This window comes from Apodemus sylvaticus, chromosome 4, assembly GCF_947179515.1.
Source record: "Apodemus sylvaticus chromosome 4, mApoSyl1.1, whole genome shotgun sequence".
Taxonomy (NCBI): Eukaryota; Metazoa; Chordata; class Mammalia; order Rodentia; family Muridae; genus Apodemus; species Apodemus sylvaticus.
The window spans coordinates 79,829,151-79,848,091 of record NC_067475.1 but is presented as its reverse complement, the minus strand read 5'-3'; the positions used below and the strand labels follow the sequence as shown (position 1 = coordinate 79,848,091).

The following is an 18,941-nucleotide window of genomic DNA, read 5'->3' as shown; positions in this document are numbered from 1 at the left end:
GTATGAAACGTCTCTGGTTTTTAGGCCTTTGAAATGATGCCAAGGTAGTAGAAGGAATAAGTGTACAAGAAGACCCCATGTTGACATCAGCAGACATTTAAGCATATATCCAATGAGAACGGGCTTCAGTGTCTCCTCTCATGGAGCATTAGACATCCAGAGAGTAATTATATCCTTTACTTTAATAGGAACCGAAGAGTGATTCAGCCTTAAGCCTGACAGCCTGAGTTCAGTTCGTGGAATCCACATAAAGGTGGGGAGAGGAGAACCAACTCTACAGAGTTGTCCTCTGACCTCCACGTGAACACCATGGCACATGTACACACACATACAATAAGTGAAGCATGTCTTTCATCAAACAAGAAAAATCATTGCCTTTTGATTGCAAAAGAATGCAGGCCTCCCCTGCTTTCAGCCTAATGGGCCAAAAAGCCAATTTTTCTACCAAGCATCACAGGATACAAAAACCACTTATAGTGCTTAGCAAAAAATTATTTTCTCCTCCTCCTCCTCCTCCTCCTCCTCCTCCTCCTCCTCCTCCTCCTCCTCCCTCCACTTCTTCCTTCTCCTCAACACCTTTTTATTCTTCCTTCCCTGGTCTCCCATTACAGACCTACGCCTGCGAAACAGCGAGGACCCTCGCAGTGTGCTCTGTGAAGCTCAGGAGGTGGTCATGCTGGAGATCCAGGAGCAGCTCAATGACTATAGGTTTGCAGAGCCCTCTGTTCTCTCTGTACCTCTGGAGGGTGTATCTCATTTCCTCTTTCTGGGCATATACATTTCCGCTCAGTATGTTATTTGTTTCCCTGTTTTATCTCTGGTGTAGATCAAAGCGCACTCTGGGGCTGGGCAGCCTTTATGGTGAAAATGACTTACTGGACCTGGATGGGGACCCTCTTCGAGAGCGCCAAATGGCTGAGAAGCAGCTGGCTGCCCTTGGAGATATCTTGTGAGTGTTCAATTAATCTCCTACCTCTGAGCTTTACAGACAGGCTGGCAGATCTTGTGAGTCTGTTTTCTACTTCTTGCATCATCTCTTTCACCAAAAGACCGGAGATCTGCTGCACTTCTGTGCGGAGGGCTCCACTTCCAAGCCCAGAACTGCTGACCACTTCCTAGTGGTTATGACAGTCCAAGAATACAGTGAGCTCTCTGCTTCCCCTTCCTAGCCCTTTCATGATCTTTCTCCTTCCCTGCCTCTGAGTTTAGGCATGGCTGATATTCAGAGTGAGACTGCACCCTTGCCAGGAGGATAGAGCGTTTTCAGGAGACGGTCAGAACTGACTTAAAGAAAACAGTCATTTTTTCACAAAAAACTCAGCGCCTTCCTGGGAGCTTCAGCACAGCTGCTCTTGCTGTGCTTTTCCAGGACTTTGTTTCTTTGCTTTTGTTTGCTTGTCTTTGGCTTTATGTATACGAGTGTTTTCACAACTTGTTAGTCAGTGCATCATGTGTATGCAGTGCCCACAAAGGCCAAAAGAAGGTGTGGAATCCCCACCCCCACAGCTAGAATTGCAGACATGTGTGCTGGGAATCAAACTCGGGTCCTTCAGAAGAACAGCCAGTGGTCTTAACCCCACTCTCTCCCCAGTCCCTGAGTCCCATTTTCTAAAGCATATGTTGTACATGATTTGAATCCCAGGGCAGGGTTGATGACTGAATTTCTAAGCCCAGACAGTTTGTATTCCTGGCATTTCTTACTGAGTAGTGACCTTAATTAATTTGTTTTGCCTCTCTGGACCTCACAAACTAAATGACAAAAGTTACCTGGGTGACCTTGGCAGTGTCAATAACATGAGCCTTTTAGTTTGTCAAACATAAAAAGTGTCTCCACTGTATGAGGCATCCAGTGAACAAAGGATTATATCCTTTGTGGGCATTATGCAGTGATGAGAAGAGGCAGCAATATCTAGCAGTGAAGTAGATTGGTAACATCTCAAAGATAACAAGCAATAGGAGGAAATAGGATACAGAAGCTCAGGAATGCCAGTCAGTGGGCTGCAGACTTAAATAGGCTAGTCCAGGTGAGCTACCTGGAAAAAGTGGTACTTACTCAGTTGAAGACAGTGACTAAATTATCCTTGACATTTGGGCAAGACACTGCAGGCAGAATAGCCAAGGCAGACAGAAGAAGCCAAGTAGAATGTGCTCAGCATTTAAGGAACAGTGATGAGCACGGAGCAGTGTAGAAAGAGCAGAGTGCGGAGCAAGTGATGGAGCCTGGTCATGGGAAGGATAACACATGACATGGAGAAGAGTCTGGTCTTCTCTTAGCAAGCGAGGAGCTTTTGGGGCTACAAGAGATGGGACAGCCAAGAAGTTCACTTAGAAGGTTCCTCCATAGGACCTCCCACCACTGATGGTAAAGCAGTAGCATGGACGTTGTGACTAGAAGTCAGCTCTCAGTGGAGTTGAGCAGTAGACTCAAGGAGAGAGCTTCGTAAAACGTGAGTGCCAGAGTCAAAGGAGAGATCCCAAAAGTTCCTACATTAGCCACTAAAAGACGTCACTAGGCAAGGTTGGTAACTTAGGCAACACTTTTAGACATGTTAAGTTTGCAGTCTCTTTGGGATAACAAACTACAGATGTGAAGAGACAGCTACATGTGTAAATCTGTCATTTGGTGACAGATCTGGGCCAGAGGGGGCTTGGGTTACAGCTCAGTAGTGGGACAGTTAGCTACCAAGCAGGAGGTCCTAGGTTCCATCTCACTCTAAAATTAAAAATAACTGAGCCTAGTGAAATAGGCCTACAAACCCAGCTACCTTGAGAGGCTGAGGCAAAAGTCGTCAAGACTTCCCTGGGCTACTGAGTTCAAAACCAAACACAGTAGGACCAAGATTAAAAATCAAAAAAATTAAGTGCCGAGGATATAATGCAGCAGTAGAGTGATTGCCTAACATGTACAAGACCCTGGGGTTAACCTGCAGTGCTAATGAATAATAAAGAGGAAAGACTAGGACATCTGGACCAGAAAGGAAGCTGCACAGAAGATTCAGCCTCCTGGCCTTGAATAGTAAGGTGCCATTAAGTGGTTCTGGGATGGAAGCGGCACCTACCTGAGCCTGTCCAGAGATTCTGTGAGGGAGCCCAACTTACAGGAGCTCTATTTTAAAGTAATGGTAGTTTGTTCCTACAAAGTGGAAGCCTTCTTGTGGGTATTTTGAAATTTAAATGAGCTTATTGTGTAAACAACTTATAAAAATGCCTGGCCCAAAGTAATACCCAAACATTAGTTGCTGTTAGGTTTGCCTCTTTACAATAAATTTTTTTGGATCAGGCTCCAGGTTTCATTTTTTTCTTCCTGATGACTTCATGCTTTAAAACAGAAAACAGAGACTGAATTTGCCACATCCCCTATTGTACTAGAAAGATATTGTTGTCATGATCATCATTGTGCTAGTTAAATCTCTGAGGAAATAAAAACCTCTTACCTCCTGGGCTACAAGGCTCCAGAACTATGACCAAGAGTCTTGAGTCTGACCTTGTATCCCCTCCCATCCCTCCTCTTTCCTCCAAGAAAGGACTTTCAGTCTCTGACCAGAGAACAGCCTGTCTCAGGTCTAAGTCATCTGTTTTTTCATTTCAGGTCCAAATATGAGGAAGATCGGAGGTGAGCAAATCCACGGTGTGGTCCATTTGCAACGGTCAAGGTGGGAAAGTAGGACTGAGCTTGCCTGTGTTTCTCATGTCTGCCGCCCATGACAGGACAGGAGACTGTGCAGGGGTGGCCTCAGATGACTGACTGTGACATGCAGCACTTGGGGGCCAGATCCTTGATGCTTAGGGACCACTGCCTGGCTTTACTCCTTGCTGTGACAGGCTGGCCCTCACCTCCTGACTTCTCAGGCCTGCTGTGTATCTACCCACAGTACCCCCGAATCTCCCTCCCAACTTCTTTTCCTGAGGAAAGATTTTACCTCCCAAAGAAATGGTAGTGTTAAGAGCCAGTCTGTGGCAGGCCCAAAGTAGAACCCAGCTCAAGGGGAGGTCCCAAGGCCTGACACTACTACTGAGGCTATGGAGCGCTCACAAAAGGGGACCTAGCATGAAGTCCCACCAAGCAGCTGAAAGAGTCAGATACAGATATTTGTACCCAACCAATGGTTAGAAGCAGCTGACCCCTGTAGTTGAATTAGGGAAGGCTGAAAGAAGCTGAGGAGAAAAGCAATCCTGCAAGAGGACCAGCAGTCTCAATTAATCTGGGCCACCCCCCTACCCCCACCCCAAGGTCTCTCAACCACTGAACCACCAGGCAGCATACAGCTGATATGAGGTCCCCAACACACATACAGCAGAGGACTGCTGGGTCTGTGTTCATTCAGAGATGAAGCATCTAACCCTCAAGAGACTGGAGGCCCCAGGGAGTTTAGAGGTTGGGGTGGGGGGTAGGGACATCCACATGGAGACAGGAGATAGGGGGTATGGGATGTGAAATGGTTGGAGGGTGAACGGGGGTGGGAGGGGATTGGGGGAATAAAGTATGGAGTGTAAAAAATTAATTAATTAAATAAAAAAATTTGTAAAAAGAGTCTGATGGCAGCATGCACCTCCTTGGTGCTTTTTTTTTTTAATGTAATTCCTACACATTAGCCTTAATTATTTCCTGTCAGCTTAAAATGGGTCTGCATTCCCGGCCTGCACACACATTGCAAGGGAAGAGACTGGCCATGAAGCCAAGGAAGCAAATAATGTGTCTACTGAATTACAGGCGAAAGATATTTTAAGTACAGTGCTCTGAATAGTTTCATTTGTGGCGGCTAGAAACCCCTTGATAGCCCTTTGCTCTCTTTTTTTCCTTGCTCTCAGGGATGGGGGAAGGTGAAGGCCCCAGGCCTACTTTAAACTCTTGTGTGTGTGTGTGTGTGCGTGTGCGTGTGCGTGTGCGTGTGCGTGTGTGTGTGTGTGTGTGAGTATGTTGGCTGCAGACTGCCCATCCTCCAGGGCCTTACGCTTTAGGGACTTTGTGTTCCCATCCACCGACCAGCATCCCTCCATGGGGAGAAAATACTACTTAGATTTCTTTTGGGAGCCAGAGGAGCGAGCTTTGGGCTAGCTCCTGACTGCAGTTGCATTTGATCATCCAGACTTCACTTTGAGGATGTTAGCTCATAACTACCCCTTTTCTTCTCCGTGGGATGACTGTACAGAGACTGTCCTCAAGGTTTTGCTCCCTCAGCCTTGTTAGGAAACATTGCTTGACCTTTCTGGTTTACAACATTCCTTTCTCACAGTGCGCCCATGGGCTTCGCTCTTCATACCTACATGAGCCATGCTGGGATCCGTCTTCGGGAGTCTCGGCCTTCCAGCACAGCAGAGAAGACCCAGTCTGTCCCTGACAAGGACAAGTGGCTGCCCTTCTTCCCTAAGACCAAGAAGGTAACAGAACTGCCCAAAGCACAGCTGTCCTGGAGCAGCGCTCTGTGCTGAGGCAGACCAGGAACGTCATCTCACAGCCTTCCAGCTACACCCCTCTCCTCCAAACCTGACCACAGGGTAATAGGGTATGAGCCCGAGTCAGCTCTCCAGTGATTTGTTTAGGGCCAGTCTCATGTCTGAGTGTTGGAACTACCTTCTAACTAATGTCTCCTATCTCAGCAGAGCAGCAATTCCAAGAAAGAAAAGGACGCCTTGGAGGACAAGAAGCGAAACCCCATCCTCAGATACATTGGGAAGCCCAAGAGCTCTTCTCAGAGCAGTGAGTATTTTAGAAAGCAAAAACCTTGGCCATTCTTTAGTAGAGAACTCAGCCCCCTCACTGTCCCAGTAGGTAGAGGGACTTCCTGTGTTTCTGGAAGCCAAGGCCCAAACTCTGAAGACCGTAGCTTGCTCTTAATACTGCTTCTCTCTCCCCTGCCCCATCTAGTGCAATCTCATCGAGGTGAGGTGAATGTCTCCGAGCCAAGGGGCCATGCTTACCCGTGGGTCTTAGTCTAGAACTTCAGAAGCAGCCGTAGCTACTGAATAGTTCTGTGGAAGAACTTCTGCCTTGGAAAGACTGCCGTGTGCTCTCTAGTTCCCTCTTTGTCTTCTTCCCTGGGGTTTATGTGCACTCCTGTTGTTTGTGTTTTGGATCCTTGATGAAGGTTTTAAATGACAGTTAAGTAGGAGTGTCAGGGGTAGGGACAAGCTCCATGACACTGTCGGTGGCTGAAGCGCTAACGAGCCTTCCTACCAGCTGTGTGTCATGTGTCTAGAAACTGTCGCTATGTTCAGTCCTGAGTTTCAGCGGGAATCGCCTTCATAGACCTTGGTGACACTGGGGTTGGGGGGGGAAATACATCTACTTTGGTAGGTGACACTGGGCAGGAGGTGGGTGGGGGCACTCCTGCATCTACTTTGGTAGGTAACACTAGGGGGGAAGGGATTCCTGCATCTCCTTTGGTTTTGTCACCACCTTCTCATTTTCCAGCTTGATAGGGTTTTTATTTTGACTCTTGCAACATTAATTGACTTTTCGTGGTTTACTTTTGTTTTTGTTTGTTTTTCTTTTAGCATTTCATATTCCCTTGTCCCCTGTGGAAGGTAAAAGGACCATTTTCTTCTCATTAGAATCAATTTTCCACCTCTGGAATCTTGCTGTCCTTTTCCGTCTGGTCCTCTCTGGTCCCTCCTTGTTCCTTCCTTTTCTTCCCTCCATCTCTCTTATGTATTCCTTCTCTCTGCTCCTGCTTCTCTGTAACACCGACTGCTGGAGCCCCTCTTCTGCACTGTTAGCTGCCAGACCTTGCTACCTGACCTGGTTTCTAGGGATAGGAACCCCCTTCCCTGAGCGGGCCTTCCTTGAGGTTCTGACAGAGACCAGCTTTCTTGGCTGCAGCTTTCCTGTGGCCTTTACTGTTTAGAGTATAGTAGCTTGTCACTGTAACAGAATATTGAGATAAGCAACTTAAAAGGAGGAAGGGTTTATTGAGGCTAATCAAAAGTTTCAGTCCATAATCACTTTCCCGTTGATTTGTGGTATGGTAAGACTGTGCGGCATGTGGAGAGGAACTCTGTAACTCATGAAACGAGAAGGGAAACTGCTGAGAGGGCCAGGTGTCCTTTCCAAGGGTACGCCTGCCTTTGTGACCTCCTCCTTCTAAAACACTCACCACCTCCTGGTCTCTTCATTAGCTGCTACCTAGCCATCAACATGCAAGCTTTTCAGGGGCTGCATATATGAAGTAAATCCTACTAGACTTCAGTGTGTACTGCAGGGAGAGGAACAAGAATGGTCAGCTTTCATTCGATGAAGTAATAATCAGTTGAAGGTTTTTTTTTATTAAATTACAAGTTGCTAATAATGTCTCTTTTATTTATATTCTCTCTTCCTGCTTAGGCCCTTCAGTGTAATATAGGAGGATGTTCAGTTGGAAGCCAGGCTGGCCTGCTTAGTTGAGTCAGTAAAGTACCTGCCACACAACCATAAGAGCTTGAGTCTGTTCCTCATAAAAAAACTAAGTGTGCTGACCCTGGACAGCAGCTCAGTGGCTGAGAGTGCTGGCTGCTCTTCCCAGAAGCCCGTTTTGATTCACAGTCCACATGATAGTTTGCAGCCATCTCCAACTCCAGTTCCAGGGCATCTGAAATCCTCCCAGGGCTTCACTGGCACCTGGCATGAAAGTGGCACACAGACATGCACATACAGGCACCGCTCACATACGCGTTAAATAAATACACTGAAAGGAAAAAAGGCAGCCATAATGGCGTGTGTCTGTAACCCCAGCCGTGAGGAGCAGTTAGAGGCAGGTAGCTCCCTGGGCCCACTCATCAGTCAGCCTTGCTGAATGGGCAAACGCCATGCGTAGACTCACGTGTGTACAACTACACAATTCAACAGTTCAACAATTCAGATTGTACTGGTGACATACTCCTATAACCCTAGAACTTGAGAAGTTGAGACAGGAGGATTAGGAAATCAAGGTCAGCCTCAGCTACATAGCCTGGGCTACATGAGATCCTGTCTCAAAAGAAAAGTACAAAAAAATGATTAATATTTTCTAGGTTCTGTAGTAATTTGTACATGTAGAAAAAGAACAATGGAGTAAGGTCAGGATTTTCCATTGCTAGAATTCATTTTATGTAAAAATGGCAATATAAAATAGTGCCTTAGAATTATTTTAAGTTATTGACATCCCATGCTATCCTAAGCCATAAAAATAATTCTTGAAAAAAAAATAACAGAAGAATAGCCTAGAAATCCAGGCCTGTCATTGGAACCAAGCTCCTCTACCTCTGAGCTACTGTGGTCCCAGCTTCAGGCTCAGAGCTGCCGAAGTCTGTTTCTCATCTCCCATGCGAAGGAGAGTATGCGGCCAGAACAGGTTGTAAAAAGCTGAGCAGCTTCGCTTGAGGAGTTTGCTCTCTGTCACGTTGAGACAGAACAAGACTGTACAAGGTGGGGTAAGGCTGCTAAGCCCATCAGAGCAAGAAAAAGATACCAGGCATCCACATCATCTCTGTTTTCAAGACTGTTTATTATTTCTAATTGTGGGGGGCGGGGTTATATGCACACGAGTGCAGGTGCTCATAGAGGCCAGAGAGTCGGATCCCTGGAGCTGATGATGCAGGCAGCTGAGCTGAGCTGTGTGATGTGTTGCCGGCAACTGAAGTCTGTTCCTCTGGAGGAGCAGTACACATTCTGACCCCAAGCCCCATCCACATGCTCCTGAATTCAGATTGAACTCTGATTGCTTGATTTGATTTGGGCTTCTAACATTTCTAGACCATCAGATGAGTATATTATCTACATCTGAGGATCAAACATCCGCTGTTAGGAAGGCTCAAGTGGCACTCAGATTCACCTGTGTGTCCAGGGCTGTAGAAGTCAAAGACTGACCTTGAGTCAGTCAGTCCTTGTGAGTTTTATATGATGGTCTCTCATGAGGAGCTGGGGCTCGCCAGTCTGCTGGGCTAGCTGTCCCCATCTTCCTACCACTGGAATTCCAAGCACTTGCCACCACACCTGGTCTTTTATGTGAGTGTGAGGGATTCGACTCTGGTCCTCACATTGGTGCACCAAGCACTTCACTGACTGAGCTGTCACCCTGACCCCCATAATTCACCTGCACTTAGTTCATCAGCACTCCCAGAGTAGAGAAAGGGGAGCAAAGGCTATGGTGAAACTGCTGGGATTAAAAGGATATCCCCTTGTTACTCTGAGTTACCCAGCCATATCAGATCTCAAGGCTGCATCTGCTTTTCCCCACAGCCACACCCTATATAGAGCATACCTAGATGGTTCTCTGGCAGTCCAAGAGCAGACTCTGCCTCATGCTGTCAGTTATAGAGTATGTCTAGATTCTTGCATAATCCCCCAGACAAGTCCATTGTGGGTGCACCGTGGAGTCTATAGCCCCAAGCCAGCTGCACACTCAGTCTAGGAAGGATCCTGAATTCCAAAAGCGAGTAATAGTAACAGCCCCTATTAAACATATATCCAGATGCTCACCTAGAAAGTTTGTAAAAGGTGCACCCTAACCATCTGTCTCAAGGATAGAGTTGTAGACATAGAACAGTGCTTTTTGTTCTCTCAGGCTTGGAAGTTTTCCTGTGAGAGATTTGTGCGACCAGGAGGTCGGTCTGGTTATCATCAGGCCCTTGGGCACCTCTACTGCCTCCTCTGCCCTCTGCCTGAGCCCTGCTCTGACCTCAGTTCTGACTTGAAGATGAACTCCTCATCTCGTCTCTGGCTCCCAGGAACTGGGCTTGGGTCTGAGTCTCCCAAGGATTATGTCTGGGTTTCTCCTCCCTATCTGCCTCCTGCTGTTCTTGAAACAAGACTAGCTCCTTAAGGTGTCAGCTTGGGGAAATACTAGAGAGTAATGTGTCACCTCTGTTCTAAGAGATCACCTCTCACTGACTCTTTAATAATGGAGCTCGAAGCTAGCCAGAGGAATGGGGTGGAGAGTTGTGGGGTAGAGAGTGGGGGGGGTGAGCTCTTAAAGAGCTCATCAGTTTCAAGTAGAATTTTGAAAAGGGCCTGAGGTTTGCACATGGATAGATTCCATGTAGATGTGGTTTGGTCTTCCTGACTTTCTTTCCTTCTTTTTTTTTTTCTCTTTTTCTTTTTAACTTGCCATGTGACTTTTAAAAAGTCAGTCATTTTCAGGTAGAATGTGAAGGTTGCAAACACTTTCATTTTGTACATGAGAAAAGAGGATACCTAGAAAGGGAGATTGACACCTAGGACCACAGCGCAATCAGAGAAGAGTGAGGACTGGGTCATGTGCCTGTCTTCTGGTTCCATGCTGTTCTCACCTGTGCTTGTTCATTGCTCTGTCTTCTGGGCTACAGGGGAGTAAGGGCCCTGGAACAGAAAGCATAGTACCCTTCATTTTCTTTTTGCCTGCAGTTAAGCCAGGCAATGTGAGGAACATCATTCAGCACTTTGAGAACAGCCATCAGTATGATGTCCCAGAGCCGGGGACACAACGACTCTCAACAGGAAGCTTTCCTGAGGACCTGCTGGAGAGTGACAGGTAGCTGTAGCTGGATGGGGCCCACCAGCTGCCCAAGACATGGGGCATGGGCAAGCTTCATCACTAGGGTTTAATTCCAGCTGCCTTGCTCCTCTCCACTAGACTGAGGTCTCCACCATAGGGCCTGCCCACCCTGAGTAGCTGCAGAAAGATAACAGTATTGGGAATTAGATCAGTGGAAGACCATGTAGATGAACAGCCTTCAAGTTGATCCTCTAACTACTGAGCAAGTCCGTCCCCAAATGGAGTTAGATTATATGATCCAGCAGCTAGTCAAAAAGCACTGGGTGATGTGGATAAAGTTTGGAGAAAACAGAGGGAAGTCTTGGAAATTAAAGGCCTGGAAAGGCTAAAGAAAGTCTTTGCCTCTTAAGAAAAGCTAGGTAAGTGTCATGGGCACACCTTTAATCCCACCACTAGGGAGACAGAGGCCAGCCTGGTCTACTACATAGAGATCTTGTCTCTGAAAATAATAATAAATTATAAAATGCTTAGAAAGGAATTTCTGCAGGTACTTTCAAAGACAACTACTTAAAATAAGTCATCTATTTCAGCAGACCAAAGAGTTGGTTGGTTCAAGACAGACAGTTCTTCCCTTTGGGGGGGTGGGGGGAGCGTGGGGGTAGAAGGAGGGCAGATATGGTGAACCTGTCTTGTAATCTTAGCACTCCAGAAACTGAGACAGGAGGATCACTGAGAGTTCAATGCCAGCCTAGGCTACAAAGTAAGACCCTATCTCAGAAAGGGTTGAGAAAGAGTAGGGATTATGCTGTCTTATTTTCTTTGTCTCCATTGGGTCTCAGGTGCTAAACAAGATGTCTGTCTGGTTTTAACAAATGCTCTTAAGATTTACTTACTCCTGACTGGCATGACAACAGTCAAGTTGTGGCTACAGCCAGCTTTAAATAAAGATTACATGCAGTCAGAAATGTCTGCACAGACTCCTCAAGTCACCCTTGAGGTACCATACTGCAGCCTTTGTGTAGGAAAATAATCCTACTATAAAATCTAGTCTGAAAGCCACTGAGGAATAGCAGTAAGCAGAAGCAAGACTGCAGGTAGCGGTGTAGATATTCTAGCCATTTTGCCTTTGATGTAACTGTTAACTCTAAGTCAGATGTTCTCCTTTCTGATCTGTATTAGGCCTTCATAAACTTAGTGCATGGATTTGACAAAGATTATTATTTTATTTTATGCATATGAGTGTTATATCTGCATGAACACCTACATGCCAGAAGAGGGCATCAGATCCCAATATAAATGGTTGTGAGCCACCACATGGTTGCTGGGAATTGAACTCAGGACCTCTGGAAGAGCAGACAGTGGTCCTAATGACTGAGCCATCTCTCCAGCCCCCAAGGATTTGACAAAGATTAAGAGTTGTACTATCAGGATTTCAGTACCTAATATGTATAGGTAAATTAGACAGGAATCATATTATTTCTGTGACAGGTATGATAATTTAAATATGTAATATGTTTTAAGTTTGGGAGACATTGTCAATGCCTTGAGAAAATATTTGAAACCACTTACAGACTTGTACTCTTGGCCTTGCTGGATAAATTTGTTCTACCTAAGGCAGTCACCAGAATCCTAAACCTGTTTTAAGCAGAAGCCTTTGACTTGTATTGTGAACTCCTTGGCGGTCTTGTGAGACTAGCATGCACTTGGCTATGGTTTGGACTGCTGTAGATGAGCAGCAGGTACTGAGTGTGAGGGCTCTTCTAGGAAGTTACAAGGCTTTGCAGTCCTCTAGCCCTACTGAGAGAGGTTTACAGTGCTGACTGCAGACACAGGAAACAGTGTGAGTTGGCCTGGGTTGGAATTGTTCTTGTAGATTTCTCAGTAAGAGAAAGTAATTCAGTAGGGTATCACTTAACAAGCAAACCCCGAAGACAAATTCAGGCCCTTGGGAGATGAGCTCCATGTTGAATCCCCGGCTTTTTAGAGAATATAAATGAAGAGTCGAGGTTCTTGGCTCACCGCTTTCGCAGCTGGCTTTACCACTGAGAGCTCTCCATACATCTCAAGGCTCTCTGTAGCTCCAGACACAGAACAGGATATAGATTAGTAATAATGGTAATAATGTCAACAAAGGGCCAGCCCAGCAGGCCTGACGGCATCCAGGGACATCTGAGGGTCAGAGGTGCCAGCCGCGTTGAGACTGATGCACTGCAGGACTCAACGGAAATCCGCCTCTCACCAAGCCCCAAGGACAGCCAGGGTTGAATCTCTGCCTGTCTGTAACCAGGCCCTGGAAGCGTTCCTCGTTTAGGAAGGGTGTGTCAGTAAGAAAAGAAGAAATCTACATCACAGCTAGAGGGTAAGAATGGTACAGCAGATAGCATCTTCTGACAGATAGCCTGGAAATTGTGGAGCCAAGGTATGGGAGCCGTAACTATACCTCCCTCAAAAAGGATCTTGTCAAGAAAAGCTCCACCTCAGAGTCAGAGAAGAGAGTCCTGGTCCAGAGCAGGTAGGGTGTGCTGGCCTCCCAGGTGGGGGGTTGAGGGACCTCGTGGTTCCTGGTGAAAGGATCTCGGTGTCTTAGACATCTGGGCACACCACAAAGCTCTTAGCCCTGACTTCACCTTTCTGACAGCTCAAGGTAAAGAGAGGAGACTATTCAATAAGTTCACTGGGGAGAGCAAAGAGTGTAGAGCAGCCAGGGTGGCCTGTCATTGCCTGGCTTCTAGACCCTCGTGTGTGGGCCTCTGGTATTGAGATACCCTTGAAGTGGGGTAACAAGTAAAAGCTAGCCACCATGTCAGATCTCAAAGTTTTCTGTCCTTCTCTGACAGTTCTCGCTCAGAGATTCGCCTGGGCCGCTCTGAGAGCCTCAAGGGCAGGGAAGAGATGAAGCGGTCCCGGAAAGCAGAGAATGTGCCCCGGTCTCGAAGTGATGTTGACATGGACGCTGCTGCTGAGGCTACGCGCCTTCATCAGTCAGCCTCATCCTCTGCCTCCAGCCTCTCCACCAGGTGTGTAGCATCCAGTGACTACACCCATTGCTATTTAGTGTGGTAACAATGTATTAAAAGTTGACATTTTCTCCTCAGGTCTCTTGAGAACCCAACCCCTCCCTTTACCCCCAAAATGGGCCGCAGGTGAGTGGTGAGCACTGTAGTGCTAGTACCTCTGTTTGATATCTCTATGGCACGTCTGTGTTCAGCCACCTTCCCACATCTAGAGCTGGACAGATGTGTGTCATTCCCCGTGGGCCTGGGACAAGCAGGTTGGGTAGGACAGTGATAGACAGTCTTGAGTGCAAGTTACCTACAAACGAAGCTGAGCTCTCCATTTTCCACAGGAGCATCGAGTCGCCCAATCTGGGGTTCTGTACAGATGTCATCCTTCCCCACCTCCTGGAGGATGATCTGGGCCAACTGTCTGACCTGGAGCCAGAGCCAGAGGCCCAAAACTGGCAGCATACAGTAGGCAAGGATGTGGTGGCAAACCTGACACAGAGGGAAATTGACCGGCAAGAGGTCATCAATGGTGAGACGCTGCCTTGTTCCCCTCATCTCCACTCATGCTTATGTGGGGGAGGGGGGAGGAGAGATTTCCCAAGGTCGCCTCATTTCTGATCTTAGCCCAAGAGTAGAAAAATCGGCACTCTCCTTCCCCAAAAAGTAGCATGGTGCGGGACCCAGGTAGTGACTCTAGACACTTGCTGATCAATTTATCCCCCTACTTCTCAGAGCTTTTTGTGACAGAAGCATCCCACCTGCGCACACTCCGAGTCCTGGACCTCATCTTCTACCAGCGCATGAAAAAGGAGAACCTGATGCCTCGGGAGGAGCTGGCGAGACTCTTCCCTAATCTGCCTGAACTCATAGAGATTCACAGTAAGGAGCCTGCATCTCTCCAGAAGCCTTATGCCACCTTTGACTGTGTTTTAGTTTGAACCCACCCCATCCCACATGTAGATCCCCTGAGTAAATAGGGTTTCTACTGCTGTGATGAAACATAATGATCTAAAAGCAAGTTTCAGAAGAAAGAACTTATTTGTCTTACTCTTCCATTTAACTGTTTATTATCATAGGAACACAAACAGGGCAGGAACCTGGAGGCAGGAGTTGATGCAGAAGCTATAGAGGTGTGCTGCTTACTGGCTTGCTCCCCATGGCTTGCTCAGCCTGCTTTCTTATAGAACCTAGAACCACTGGTCCAGGGATGGTACCGCCCAGTGAGCTAGGCCCTTCCCCATCAGTCACTAATTAGGAAGATGTCCTATAGCCAGATCTTATGGAGACATTTTTTTCAACTAAGGTTCCCTCTTTCAGATGACTCTAGTTTGTATGTCAGGCTGACATAAGACTAGCCAGCATACCCCACTACTGCTGGGAGAAGCTGATGGATAGCTTGAAACTAATCCTCCAGAACCTCCAAAATAAAGGTTTCCAGACTTTTCCATGGACTACTGTCAAAAAATCATTTCTTCCTGGTAACAATGTGTCTAGCAGTATAGCGCAACCCTAGCATTCCTGTTTCCACAGATTCCTGGTGTGAATCCATGAAGAAGCTCCGGGAGGAGGGCCCCATTATCAGAGACATCAGTGACCTCATGCTGGCTCGGGTATGTCAATAAGGAGACCAGAGGAAGCAAGATCTCTTTACCTACCCAGGACTAAGGAATTTCACTAAGGGGAGGGGATAATTAAAGAGAGGAAATGCTACTCCTAGCAGGAGTGTGATACCTGGACCGTATCCATTCTGCCTCTTCAGTTTGATGGTCCTGCCCGAGAAGAACTCCAGCAAGTAGCTGCACAATTCTGCTCCTATCAGTCAGTAGCCCTAGAGCTAATCAGGACTAAGCAACGCAAGGAGAGTCGGTTCCAGCTCTTCATGCAGGTATCGTGGGTAGTGTCTTGACCCTCCCTCAGCGCTCATGCTCACCAAAGATCTTCTAACCTCCTGCTCTTCTGGCCCCTAACCTCATCCATTCTCTACTGAGGAGGGCACCTAGCAGTGCCCCCACCTACCCCATCACCCAACACCAACACTGTAAATCCTTCTGTCTAGGGCAGAGATGCCTTTGGTTGACTCTGCATTGCAGGCAAAGGGCCTGTCTTACCTACCAAAACTAGTCTGCACTTTTTTTTAGGATTGGAATGATACTGCCCTTCTGTTTTGACCATCTCTTCCTAGCACGTTAACCCCTCTCTAAATGTTGAAGAAAACAAAACTGCCACTATTTCCAGGGCTCCCATCTAGGGTTCGGACTTACGTGGCATTTCATAGCCATCTTAATCCTGAGCCCTGAAGGCAGCTCCCAGCCACCAGTTGGTACCTCTTCCACTGTCTGCTTCTTGCTCTTCAGGAAGCTGAGAGCCACCCTCAGTGCCGGCGTCTTCAGCTTCGAGACCTAATCATCTCTGAAATGCAACGGCTCACCAAGTACCCACTGCTGCTGGAGAACATCATCAAACACACAGAGGGTAGGGCAGGGCAGGGGCCTAGGCCTGTGGCAGCACAGTTCCTTACTGTGTCATAGTCAGCAGGACAACTTGGTTCACATGCGCACCCTGCGTGCGTCCCCACACACAGTAATAGTAAATAAACAGATTTGCTAAGCCATATGTAACACTAGAGAGTGAGTGCACTTTGCATTGCAGAAGCACCAATCTCTACACATCCCTGCATTTGGTAGGTGGCACATCTGAGCACGAGAAGCTCTGCCGTGCCCGGGACCAGTGCCGAGAGATTCTCAAGTTTGTGAATGAAGCAGTGAAGCAGACAGAGAACCGTCATCGATTAGAAGGGTACCAGAAGCGCCTGGACGCCACTGCCCTAGAGCGGGCCAGCAACCCCTTGGCAGCAGAGTTCAAGGTAGGAGGTGGAGGCACCTGGAGCCCCTCACATGCATCCTTCTTGGACCCCCTTAGGAGCAGAACTCAAGTCAGGGCCCAGAGTCTTAGAAGAAAGAGATATGGACTTGCTGTCATGCCCGGGAGAGACAGCCTGTTGGTATCACTCATCCCTAGATAGACAAGAACAGGCAGCCTCACTGAGTACACACGAGATGGTGGAGCTCTCCGCCTTGGAAAAACAGAACTAGGGAGGTGAAGGTGGAGATCATAGAGAGGCAATGGAGCTGAAGAGGTCAGGAAAGGCAGCACGTCTCCTTCGGAGCTTAGATGATGCAGAGTGCCAAGTGGGAGACTCAAGTCAAAGCCGTTGGTATGTCCCTCAGAGCATCCCAGAACACACAGGGCTTCATAGTACCCTTTACTTCTCTCCGTCCCCTGCAAGAGCGCAAAGGCAACAGTTGTTTCCTACCCACTCGTTCCCACCACCTTAGCATAATGCCCATGCACTGTAGTTTCTTAAACACTTACTGAGTGAATGAATGGTGTTGTGGTGTCTCCCTAACAGAGCCTGGATCTTACAACGAGGAAGATGATCCACGAGGGGCCTCTGACCTGGAGAATCAGCAAAGATAAGACCCTTGGTATGGGCCAGGGACTGAAAATGGGAGGGAACCTGTGGTAACTGTGCTGCTTTGATAGGGTAGTAGGAAGCTAAGGAGGCATTCACAATGCAACTAGAATGTCAGCATAGGGCTCCTTGCACACAGCAAGGGCAGGGAGGATATAGAGACAGAGCTGGAGTTACTATATTCCTCCAAGACCTGGGCATGGGCATCGAACCTCTGGGTCCCTCATGCTGATGGGGGGTGAGTGAGCTCAGGGATTGTCTCAATTCCCAGACCTCCAGGTGCTGTTACTTGAGGACCTGCTAGTGCTGCTGCAGAAACAGGAGGAGAGACTGCTGCTAAAGTGCCACAGCAAGACAGCTGTGGGCTCCTCAGACAGCAAGCAGACCTTCAGCCCTGTGCTGAAGCTAAATGCTGTGCTCATCCGCTCCGTGGCCACAGGTACCCATGAGGAGATGAGCCAGCAGGCCTGGGCTCTGGGCTTCCCGAGACTTAGTGTTCTCCTGTGTTTCCTCCTGTATTCCTATAGCTTGACCCAGTCTAAGCAGAAAGATTTGGTCCAAGATGGGCAGGCTCAGGGGTGGATAATGGACCAAGATGAAGATGCACAAGCCAAAACGGGGTTGAACGACACTGATGGATGGGATGGGCGCACTGGAGGGGGCTAAGGATAGCAAAGCAAGATTCAGAGGAATTGGAGTAGGCGTAAGGAACATAGGTCTTGTTGCCAGAGTGCCTGGCGCAGAGCGGAATTTGAGAAACAAGCACACCTACAGCACAGAGCCAAGGCCAGGGATTTGAGATGACAGTGCAAAGTCTGCTATGACGAGAAAGGGTAGGATCCACACTCCCTGGGGTCACTCGTCTGTGACACCTGACCTCCTTCCTCAAGCAGCTCAAAGGAATGGGGGAGCCATGAAAAGATGTGCTAAGCCCTAAGCACTGTGTGGACATCAGCCCTCAGTAGAGCAGGAGAGAAATAAGAATGATCCTGACGATGTCACTGAGGGACCCGAAATTGTCTGTCTTTTGTTGGTGGGTCACAGTTGATTCTGCTGACCCATGTGTGTCTCAGACTATGTCTGCCATGCCCAGTGTAGACATTCTGCCTTTCTTTCTTCACCCAGATAAACGAGCCTTCTTCATCATCTGCACCTCCGAGCTGGGCCCTCCCCAGATCTACGAGCTGGTTGCATTGACATCATCGGACAAGAATATGTGAGAATTGATTGTGGGGTCCCATGTCACCTAAGGCCCCTGGGAACCAGAGTACTGTGTAGAAGGATTTGAGCAGTGAGGCCAGGGCTGAGCCCAGAGCAGCTCCCACATGGAAGGCTAGGAAGAGAAGTCAGAAGCAGCTAAGCAGTCCCTGGGATAAGCTTACCAAGTCCATGTACGACTCAGGCCCCGTCTCTTCCCAGGCTGTCTGTCTACCCCATGTTCTCAGCGTTGGCTGCCAGAGGTGGCATGACAGAGACAGTTAAGTCAGGCAGTTTCTTCCCCTTGGGGCTTTCAGCTATATGGTGTTATCTGAGGGGGAGCTATATACAGAGTATATAACTGAGTACACAGTATATAAAGTCTATGTTAGCATATATTATACTAATATATTAGTTTATAGAGTATAGCTTAGTACTAGACTTAAGAAAGTGTTAGTGTCTAGCAGTCGGTAGGTATGAGTCATATAAACACAGGGCAAGAGCCAGTGAGAAATGTTGATGGAGGTAGAGGCCTGCCTAGCATAGGTTCCTTGAGACAGGGTATAGAAAGGGCTTCGAAGGTTTTTGGCAGTGGGGTCCACAGAGGACATGGGGTATGCCTGGCCTTGTTCTCACCACTAGTCCTGTATTTGTGCCGAGCAACAGATGGATGGAGCTCTTAGAAGAGGCTGTAGAGAATGCCACCAAGCACCCTGGAGATGCCCCAGTACCCATCCATCCCTCACCACCAGGATGCCAGGAGTCGGCCTTCCAGGGCCCCACCTCCAGCAGGTGTGGACTGAGCCCCAGTTCCCAGCACTGCCCCTCCTCCAGCCTGCC

At 47.9% G+C, this 18,941-nt stretch overlaps 1 protein-coding gene across 12 annotated transcripts in view; it reads left to right on the top strand.

Annotated features, from left to right (window-relative positions):
• Nucleotides 1–18,941, top strand: part of Arhgef11 (Rho guanine nucleotide exchange factor 11) — a 114,068-nt gene that overhangs the window by 88,390 nt on the left and 6,737 nt on the right. For 6 of the 12 annotated variants that reach the window (XM_052180195.1, XM_052180189.1, XM_052180194.1 and 3 more), the window contains 19 exons: nucleotides 612–708; nucleotides 827–949; nucleotides 3,590–3,613; nucleotides 5,235–5,379; nucleotides 5,599–5,698; nucleotides 6,496–6,525; nucleotides 10,337–10,463; nucleotides 13,265–13,444; nucleotides 13,523–13,570; nucleotides 13,774–13,961; nucleotides 14,165–14,311; nucleotides 14,963–15,042; nucleotides 15,192–15,317; nucleotides 15,787–15,904; nucleotides 16,117–16,295; nucleotides 16,842–16,917; nucleotides 17,176–17,343; nucleotides 18,030–18,120; nucleotides 18,768–18,893. In XM_052180195.1, coding sequence (XP_052036155.1) covers nucleotides 612–708; nucleotides 827–949; nucleotides 3,590–3,613; nucleotides 5,235–5,379; nucleotides 5,599–5,698; nucleotides 6,496–6,525; nucleotides 10,337–10,463; nucleotides 13,265–13,444; nucleotides 13,523–13,570; nucleotides 13,774–13,961; nucleotides 14,165–14,311; nucleotides 14,963–15,042; nucleotides 15,192–15,317; nucleotides 15,787–15,904; nucleotides 16,117–16,295; nucleotides 16,842–16,917; nucleotides 17,176–17,343; nucleotides 18,030–18,120; nucleotides 18,768–18,893 — 2,173 coding nt within the window. The remainder of the gene's footprint in view (nucleotides 1–611; nucleotides 709–826; nucleotides 950–3,589; nucleotides 3,614–5,234; nucleotides 5,380–5,598; nucleotides 5,699–6,495; nucleotides 6,526–10,336; nucleotides 10,464–13,264; nucleotides 13,445–13,522; nucleotides 13,571–13,773; nucleotides 13,962–14,164; nucleotides 14,312–14,962; nucleotides 15,043–15,191; nucleotides 15,318–15,786; nucleotides 15,905–16,116; nucleotides 16,296–16,841; nucleotides 16,918–17,175; nucleotides 17,344–18,029; nucleotides 18,121–18,767; nucleotides 18,894–18,941) is intronic. The other 6 variants (XM_052180196.1, XM_052180191.1, XM_052180190.1 and 3 more) reach the window with 3 other exon arrangements.